The sequence below is a fragment of the Monoraphidium neglectum genome (genome assembly GCF_000611645.1).
Source record: "Monoraphidium neglectum strain SAG 48.87 unplaced genomic scaffold scaffold00018, whole genome shotgun sequence".
In the NCBI taxonomy this organism is placed as follows: Eukaryota; Viridiplantae; Chlorophyta; class Chlorophyceae; order Sphaeropleales; family Selenastraceae; genus Monoraphidium; species Monoraphidium neglectum.
The window spans coordinates 682-9936 of record NW_014013609.1 but is presented as its reverse complement, the minus strand read 5'-3'; the positions used below and the strand labels follow the sequence as shown (position 1 = coordinate 9936).

Sequence of the window (9255 nt, the reverse complement as noted above, 5' to 3'; positions counted from 1 at the left end):
GGGGGGGGGGGGGGGGGGGGGGGGGGGGGGGGTGTGGGGAGTGACGGGCATATGCGTCGTCAAGGGGGCCTGTTGGTGAGGGGACAGCTGGGCCGGCAAAACCCCCGCGCCGCGCTGCTTGCGCGGCGGCAATGGCGTCTGCACTGGCGCCTGCAATGGCGTCTGAACCTGGCCCAGGCCAAGGACGAAGCCTCCTGTCCGCCGAGAGGCCTTGAAATATGCAGTGGCCTCACGCTTGGTTTTGCATCGCCGCCTGAACTCACTTGTAGGTGCCCCTGTCGCCCCAGAGCGCCTGCAGCAGGGCGGCCGGCAGGATGGCCGCCATGCGCGTCACCAGGCGGCGCGTGAGGGTGCTCAGGCGCACGTTCATGAAGCCGCGCAGCACCACCTGGGGCGTTTGCGGGGATGGGGGAGGAGGGGCGGTTGCGTTTGGGGGCAGCATCAGAGGTCCCTGGGAGGAGCAGAGCCTGCGGTGCTCAGCAGAGCGGGCCCTGTGTCCATGCTGGGCGTGCACACCCTGATGGTGCCAAGCATGCGCACGGAGATCCGCGCACGCACACGCACACACCTGTCCAGCGATCGTGCCCGTGAACGTGGACAGCTGCCCCGCGCAGAGCAGCGCCGTGCCGAATGCGGCGGGCGCCACGCTGCTGCTGAGCGTCTGCTCCATCATGTCGTGCGCAGCCTGGAGGGTCTCCACTACAATGCCTGAAGAGGGTGCGGGGGAGAAGGTGCGGTGGAGGGTGACGCATCAAGCACCACACGCAGATTTGGGTGCTTGACAGCCGGCAAAGTGGTGCGTCAAACACCTCGCACAAGCGGAGGCGAGGTGCTGCACCAAGAGGCCGAAACCAGTGGAGGAAGTGCCCCCTCACCCCAGCCCTCAGGCCGACTCGGGCCTGGCAACGCGTCACCCACCGGCCTGGTGGAAGGTGGCCGCCGACACCAGCAGTATGGCCACGTTGACCACCAGCGCCACCCCCAGGGCGCAGGCCACGTCCAGCGCATTGAACCACAGCAGGTCGCGCAGCGCGGCAGCCGGCTGGCCGCGCGCCTGGCCCGCCACCAGCGCGCTGCGGGGGTCGTTGATCGGCGGGGTGTTGGCGTGGCGGCGAGCGAGGGGAGAGCAAGTTTGAACAGCTGGTTCAGTCAGGTGTTGGAGCTTGTGTTGGAAGGAGGTGTACAGGTGATTGCGGACGATGGCGTTGGCGGCGGGTGTGCCTCCTTCCCTTTGCGTCGCTCGATATGAGCGCAAAGCCAGGGTTGCAAGGGCAGGGGATCAAATTTGCAGGTGACTGCTACTGCCGCTTGAGGCGCCGCCACCCCTTGCCCGCGCGCCCCCCTTGGACCCGACCTGTGCAAGAAGAAGCTGTGTGGCATGATGTTGGCGCCCACGATGGACACGGCCGTGGCCACGCTGTCGCGCTGCAGCCGCGGCACCAGGCCGCCCACCACGAGGTCCAGCCGCGGCTGCGACACCACAAGGTCGATGATGAAGCACAGCACCACCACCGCCAGCAGCCCCACTGTCAGCAGCTCGCTGCTGCGCACGGCGTGGCGCGGGACGAGCAGCAGCAGCAGCAGGCCGTCCAGGGAAGTGGCCAGGATGGCGGGCAGCAGGGGCAGCTTGAACAGCAGGTTCAGGCCCACGGCAGTGCCTGAAGAGCGCGCATGGGGCGCGGGGTCCGGGGGAAACAAGTGAATGAGGCTCTTAGCGCGGCGGTGGGTCCGGGAATCAGAGCGCCGCACACTCGTCGCGTTTGTCTGCAGGCACGACATGCTCGCCACGGGGTGGTGCCGGCTTCGCTTGACCTGAGCTGCCGGTGGCTGGGTGCGTTGCCCGAAACCAGCGGGCGGCGGCGGGCGGACGGCTGGCAGTGCGATGGAGCCGCAGCCGGGAGCGGGGCAGCATGGAGTGGTGGTCGACAATCAGCCGACTCTAGGCTGCTGGCTTCGACTCGGTAGCTACTAAATCTAGGCTACAGACTGTCGGCTCACCCACGACCATGGTGGCGTCGAGGGCCACGATGGAGATCTCGCTGAGCAGCCACAGCAGGATGCACACGGACGGGGGGTAAGACTCACGGCACACCTGGTGCGGGGTGAGGGGGCATGCGGGTGTGTGGATGATGGTGAGTGTTAGTGCTAGTGTGAGTGTGGGTGTGGGTGTAAGTGGGTGTGCGCGCATGTGAGTGTGTATGTGTACGTGTGCAAGTGTATGTGTGCATGTGCGCGTGTGTGTATCAGTGGTCGTGACGGCAAAGGGCCGAGGGATGGTCCAAATGGCTACTGGAGTGCAGAAGCGTTTGAAGCATCGGACTGCCCAAGAGGCGCAGAGGGATGCTAGCTTCTGCCGCAGGCACCTAGGTGGCGCGACGACGGCCCGTGTCTGCACGACGGCTCAATGCTCAGGTGCCGTGTGATGCACACCCCGCGCCTCCAGCAACTGCCGCCAGGACGCTAATGAATGTGGTCCGCTTGCATCACGCGCGCCCACGGGCCCACGCAGGCACCTGCGCGAGGTTCTTGCCCGTCACGAGGCCGAGCCGCGCGGCCAGCGTCTGCAGCTGGATGGCGATGAGGTTCGACAGCACCACCACCCACACCAGCTGGTACCCGAAGCGGCTGCCGGCCTCGATGCTGACGGCCCAGTTGCCTGGGTCGGAGGTCGGGGGGAGGCGCAGGCGCAAGTTGTGAGTGCGGCGTGCGGCGAGCGGCAGCCGGGAGTGCACGACGCTTGGGACTGTTCCGTCCGCTTTCTGCCGGCCCTGCTGCGCTGTCAACAAGCCGGCGTGGGGCCCTGCACTGTCAGAGCAGAGCCCACAGCCTGGGGTGGAGCAGCCGCGCGAGCGCAAGCGCAAGCGCGAGCGGCGATGCGGGCGGTTTGCTGGGCTGTGCTGGGCTCTGCAGCGTGAGAGTGCGGGTGAGCCTGCGACCGAAGCTGCCTTTACCGGCCGCGCCCTCACCGGGATCCATGTATGCGACCTGCAGAAACACCGCAGGCAGAGGCGGGCCGGGGCATGACGCGGCGCGGCGGTCACGCAGGTTGGCTGGCTGCCATGCTGACTCATGCACAGGGAGAAGCGCTGGCACTGCAGTAGTCCGCACTGGCATGCACCTGCCCAAAACCCTTGGTGAGGCTGAACACTCTCACACCCACTCACCGACACCAAAAACGCTGGCCCCATAATTTTTGCCGCTGTCCGCAGGCCCGCAGCCCATTCTTGCGGCGCCATGGCCGCCGCTGCGCTTGCCGACGAGGCGCGCGCGCACAGCACAAGCTCGGGCAGCGCGCCACTGCTGCGGGATTCAGAGGTCCAGCGGGATGGGCGCTGCCGCGAACTTGGGCATCCCACACATCGCCATGTTTCAATATGACGCCCTAAACAAGGACAGAGGGCGCTGGTTTGACGTGCGATCTGATATATTTAACGGTTGGTCGAAGTCAACGGATGAGGTAATACTCATGTCTTGAGCGCATGTCCTTTGCGTTCGACGTACCGTACATGCACCTTGATCTTTGGTGACAAGGTCCGGGTGAGTGGCATGCAATTGATCGCGCTTTGGTCGCATTACTTTGTTCGTAGATACAAGTTACTTTACAATTGAGTAGGGCTGTGGCCGGTTGGTGGCCACTCAAAGGGGAGATCGCGCGCCATGACAACCAGCACGGGATCCTGGTGGCTCTGGACGGGCTGCGCGGCCGTCGGCGTCTACACGTACTACTCCCTTCGGCCCAAGCCACGCGGCGCCGCAGATGACACCGACTTTGCGGGCTTCCTGGCCGACCCCTCTTCCCTGGCAGCGCCAACGGCGCGTGCCGCCCCTCCTCGCGACGAAACCGGCTTCAATGCTTTCCTGCGCGTCCTCCCCACGGCGCCGGCTGCGGATCCAACCGGTTTCGACTCCTTCCTGCGCGTCAAGCCAGCGGTGGCTGGCGGCGCCGCTCCGCCAGGGGCAGCTGAACAGCAGGCTAAGCAGGAGGAGGCGGCCCCGCTCGACCGTGCTGGCGTGGCGGTGCTGTTTGGCACTGAGTACGGCTTCTCCAAGGAAATCGCAGAAAAGCTGTGTGCTGAGCTGAAGGCCGGCGGCGCCTTCTGGTGAGCCCCCGTCTAAAGCTAGCACGGCGCAGCCGCCCCCCCCCCCCCGTCGGGTGTGTCCAGCGGCACTCGCACGCGTCGGATGGCGCGATCGCGGCTGTAGCAGCCCGTCTCTTTGGGTCCAACCGCGCACGGCATGCGCAGCAGCAGCAGTGGTACTGGGGTGCGATTGCTCCTGTCTCGCTGTCGCCGCTGTCTCTATGCACAGCCGACTGGCTGACCCCTCGTGGAGTCATCTGTCTTCGGCCTCGCCGTCAACCCCCAACCCCCGCCCTCGCAGGCCACGGCTGGTCAACATGGCGGACCACCCGGAGGGCTACGACCTGGCAGCAGAGCAGGCCGTGCTGATCGCCTGCTCAACACAGGCGCGCTGCTCTCTCTCTGTGTTGGCGTGCGTGCGTGCGTGCGCGTTTTTGAGAGTGTGCGCGCACGTGTGTGTGTGCGCACATACTCGCATGTGTAACTGGGTGTGTGCGTGTGGTTCTTGTCTAGGGCGTGTGGGAAGTCAACTCGGGCACCTGGCGTGAGACAATAGGCAGGCGCGTGCCGCACACTGACGACACCGTTCCCCACGCAACGCCCTAACCCCCCCCTCAAAACCCAGGGCGACGGCGTGCCGCCCACCGAGGCGCGCGACTTCTGCGACTGGCTGCTCGCCGGCAAGGCCGGCGCCCTGCCAAACCTCAGCTACTCGGTCCTGGCGCTGGGGGACAAGTCGTACCCGCACTTCTGCCGCTGCGGCAAGCAGCTGGACGCGGCGCTGGCGGCGGCGGGCGCGCGGGAGCTGGCGGCGCGGGTGGACGTTGATAAGGAGGACTGGGGGGCGGTGGACGGCTGGATCGAAGTGGTGCAGGGGGTGCTGCCGGGGCTGGGGCTGAAGAGCCTGGCAGAGACGGGCGGCGGCGCAGGTGAGAGCGGGGCGGGAGGGGGCGAAGGGGCGCAGGCAAAGGGCAGACTGGGCGGGGTCCGCAATGGTGTAGTCGGCTCTGAGCACCAAACCCATCTGGAGGACGGGCTGTCGTCACCACCTGGTTTGTGACAAGCAAGCAGACTCGTTCCCGAAAACCACAATGTGATCTCCTGAGTTCGGCCCAGCACGGCCTGTTCATTACCCTCACCATCACCCTCACCTCTTTTACCCCGCACAGCGCCCGCCAGCGCAGCGCCTGCCGCCGCCGCCGCCAAGCGCTACTCCAAGGCGCGGCCCTACTTCGCGCCGGTGCGGGCGCTGCAGGGGCTCTGCGTCATCGCTGACAAGGCGGCTGACAAGGACACCGTGCGGGTGGAGCTGGACCTGGGGGACTCTGGCCTGGCCTACGCCCCAGGGGACGCCCTGGGGGTGTACCCCACAAACAGCGCAGAGGTGCAGGGCTGGGCTGGCAGAGTGGGCGGTGGAACTGGGTTTGAGGGCCGGGGCGCGGAGTGGTTGTGGGCGCAGATGAGGCGGGCCTGGTGTGATCAGGTTGTGCAGGGGGAACGGGGAGGGAGCTGGGAGCTGCGTCGAGGGCGGCGGCGCGGCGCTCCCGCCCTGCCCTCGCTGCCACGACAGGGGCGGGCACCCGCCGCGCCGGCAGCGGGGCCACGGCTTCTGACAGGGACTTCCCCCCAATGGCAGCCTTGCCGTCCTGTCCTTGATGATGGGCACTGCCCCTAATCTCAACCGCGCGGGCCTCAACAACATCCGCCCCTCCCCCCTCCAGGCCGTGTCTGAGCTGCTGGCCGCACTGGGGGCTTCAGGGGACGAGGCCGTCCCAGTGCCCTCCTGGCACTACCAGGAGCCAGAGGCCCACTCCACACTCATCCCGGGCGCCACAGGCGCGCCCTCGATGCCGCTGCGCGCGGCGCTGGCGCGCTGCTACGACCTGCGCAGCCCGAAGGGCGACGCGCTGCTGAGGGCGCTGCAGGCGGCGCTGCCGCTGCTCAAGGGCAACGGCGACGCGGCGGCGGCTGCGAACGGCCCCCTGGCCAACGGTGATGCTGCTGCGCACGCCAATGGCGGCGAGGCCGCTGCGCCGGGGCCCGCGGCCGGCAGCGCGGCGGGTCAGGTGGCTGAGCTGGCGCGGCTGCTGGGTGACAAGGGCGCCCTGGAGGCCTACCTGGGGCCGCGCCACGTCATCGACGTCATCCAGGACTTTGGGGCCGCGGCGCTGACGCACGAGCAGGTGCAGCCTCGACGCCGGCAGTTCTCATGTCCTTGTGCGCCGCTCCGCTGCTTCTGATGTATCGCAACGCGCCGCTGGCAGTGCATGACTGCGCGGCCCCGCCTCGAGGGGTGCCTGTGCAGCTTTCCTGTTCTCTGTCAATGCAGCAACCAGCAACCTGTGGCAAAAAGCGAGTGCTGCCATTCATGCCCCAACATAACGGCGCCCCGGCACGACCATGCCCTTCCCCCCCAAACTTGCGTATGCCCGCAGCTGCTGCCCGCGCTGCGCCAGCTGCAGCCGCGGCTCTACTCCATCAGCAGCTCCCCCCTGGAGGACCCCCAGGGGGTGCAGGCCACCATTGCGGTCGTGCGCTACGAGGCCCTGGGGGCCGGCCGCGTGGGCGTGTGCAGCACGTTCGTGGCGGAGCGGACGCAGGTGCGCGGTGCAGGGCGCGGGCGTGGTTTTGGGGGTCATCAGAAACGCCGAGTCGGGGCCGCTGTGGTTGACTGGGTGGGGCACGCGTCCACTGCTGGGAGATGGAGGCGGGCAGAAGGGGGCAGTGATGTTGACATGTTTCAATCATCCAGCTCAATCCTGTGCTGTTCAACAAAGCCCCCAATTGATATGATGGAGGCGGCCAGCAATTTGGGCACTCCCCTCACTGCTCTCGCCTCCCCCCACCCCACCCCACCCTGACACTATCCAACCGCAGCTGGGTGATGTGGCGCCCGTCTTCATATCCAAGAACCCCGACTTCCGCCTGCCCCCGGACCCGGCCACCCCCGTCATCATGGTCGGCCCGGGCACCGGCCTCGCACCCTTCCGGTCCTTTATTGTGCACCGCCTCATTGAGGCCGGCGCAGACCCCGCCACCATCGGCGCAGATGCCGAGGTGCAGCAGGAGCAGCAGCAGCAGCAGCAAAAGAAGGGCGGCGAGAAGAGCCACACAAAGGCAAAGGCCGCCAACGGCGTCGCCGCGAACGGTGTCGCCGCCAACGGCAGCCTCGCAGCCGCGTATGAAGCCACCAACGGTGCCGCGATGAACGGCGCCGCCGACGTGGTCGCGGGCAGCGGCGACCAGGGGCAGCAGCGGCAGTGGGGCTTCGGCCCTACGGTCCTCTACTTTGGCTGCCGGCGCCGCGACCAGGACTACCTGTACGGGTCGGACCTCGAGCGCTGGGCCGCGGCCGGCGCGATCGAGCTGCACACCGCGTTCAGCCGCGAGCCCGGGCGGCCCAAGGTGTACGTGCAGCAGCGGCTGGAGGAGAGCGCGGACCGCGTGTGGGAGCTGCTGGAAGCTGGGGCCCACTTCTACGTGTGCGGCGACGCCAACAGCATGGCGGGCGCGGTGGAGCATGCGCTGCTGCGCATCATCGCGGCGCGGCTGCCGGGCGCCGGCGAGGGGGGTGATGGCGGCGAGGCGGGGGCGCGGGCCTACCTGCAGCGGCTGTCGGAGGAGCACCGCTACGAGAGGGATGTGTGGTTCAGCTGAGGGTGAGGGTTGGGGGCACTCAACTGCCGCCGGCCCGTGCCGCTGCTCGGCGCTGCCGGTTGGTTCTGCAGCACACGCGTGCGTGCGGCCCGTGGTCGTGGCTCAGCTGCCGATGTCCCAGGGCGGCCCGGCCACGCTATCTTCTTTAGCGATCACATTTGCCGTGCAGCGGGAACCAACTTGACTGTGAACGTCTTGTTATTCGCTGACGGGGCCTGCTGGATAGCTGGCCGCTCCTGCGGGCGCCAAGCTTGAGTGCGTTGCTTGTGCTGGCGTGTGTTGTGTGCAGGCCCCATGGCTTCTTAGCGCAGCGGGCGTGGGCGGCCTGTGCTTCCCACAAACTGTTTTCGCGCTAATTTGGATTGGGGGAGCTGGCCTGCGCAAGCTCTGGGTGTAACTCTCAACGCGTGTCGTGCCTGGCAGCAGCACGGGCGGGGCGCTAAATGCAGGATAGTGGTTTCCCCCCGACGCAAGCAGGGGGCAGGGGTTGGGACGGCGGCAACGGTGTCTTGGATGGGCGGGGCCGGCGCAGACCTGGAGGATTCCTATGCCCCAGTGCAGGCAGCGCACCACGGCGCCAAGAGAGGCGCCGGCTGCGACTGCGGGCGCCAGCAGAGGGGTGTGTGGACGATCAGGGAACTCTGCGGCCCAACGGGCAGTGACCGCGGGCCATGGGCCCAGTGTACATGGCTTGCAGGCAGCGGGGCATGCAAGAATCCAAGGCACAATTTGCGGGTGGCGGTCGCGGCGGCCAGCTGGACACGGCCCTGGCGGTGTGCGACGTGGCCGCACGCGGCACCCTACGCGGCACAAAGTGGCTGCGTTGGTGGGGCACGCAGTGCGGGCCACCCCAGCTGAGGCGCGCGTATACAGGTGGGCCCCCACGACCTCACACACACAGCGGCGGCGGCAGAGGTCACGAAACCTGCGCGCCCAAGCGGCAACGGTGCCCTTTGGCCTTCTGCGGCTGCTTGCGCGTATCCGCGCCTGCAAAACCAGGACCCTCCCACAAAGCTTTGCAGCCAGGTCAGGCACTGTCTAGTTTAACCACCACTGGCCCCACCCCGTAGTCTTCATCAGCACGACAACTCAGGTGCTACATTTCAGGTGAGGCATCAGGAAACAGATGTGTGACAGTGCCAGATTGCAAGATAATGTGGTGTTGGTTGCGCCACAACTACAGGAAAAAGTCAAAGTCACAGACAGCACAACCAACAACTGATTATTGGAAGTGGCATGCACAACAGCGCCCTGCAGCTCGACAGCAGCATAAGCAAAGGCATGAATTGGACCTGTGCCCGCGCAAGACATGCTGTATTCATATTTGGGTTCTCAGTACTTGGGCTGGGCTGTCCCGCATGCGCGCACATGCCCTGCCATGCGCTCTTGCAAAGCCAGCATTCCAACACAACGGCGGAGGCAGTGGGGCATCGTCCCCTCCCCATCGATGTCAAGTACAGTGGGTTGTCCGTGCATGATGTGCCAGATGATGTGGCGTCGCCGTCCTCCCTGCTGCCGC

General features: G+C 66.9%; 2 protein-coding genes across 2 annotated transcripts in view; one reads left to right on the top strand and one right to left on the bottom strand.

The window, feature by feature from the left end:
* Positions 1-3236, bottom strand: part of MNEG_0251 (manganese transport protein) — a gene marked incomplete at both ends in the record, with an annotated part of 8377 nt that extends 5141 nt beyond the window's left edge. The window contains 8 exons of the mRNA XM_014051253.1: positions 264-388; positions 569-708; positions 919-1073; positions 1355-1658; positions 1999-2092; positions 2514-2656; positions 2967-2985; positions 3165-3236. Of these exons, the coding sequence (XP_013906707.1) occupies positions 264-388; positions 569-708; positions 919-1073; positions 1355-1658; positions 1999-2092; positions 2514-2656; positions 2967-2985; positions 3165-3236 (1052 nt within the window). The remainder of the gene's footprint in view (positions 1-263; positions 389-568; positions 709-918; positions 1074-1354; positions 1659-1998; positions 2093-2513; positions 2657-2966; positions 2986-3164) is intronic.
* Positions 3237-3657: 421 nt separating this feature from the next.
* On the top strand, positions 3658-7736 carry MNEG_0250 (sulfite reductase (NADPH) flavoprotein alpha-component; the record flags this gene model as incomplete). The annotated part of the gene is made up of 7 exons (XM_014051252.1): positions 3658-4100; positions 4381-4441; positions 4705-5008; positions 5249-5463; positions 5801-6262; positions 6515-6679; positions 6957-7736. 7 exons carry the CDS (start codon positions 3658-3660, stop codon positions 7734-7736), a joined length of 2430 nt encoding a protein of 809 aa, XP_013906706.1.
* Positions 7737-9255: the final 1519 nt, after the last annotated feature.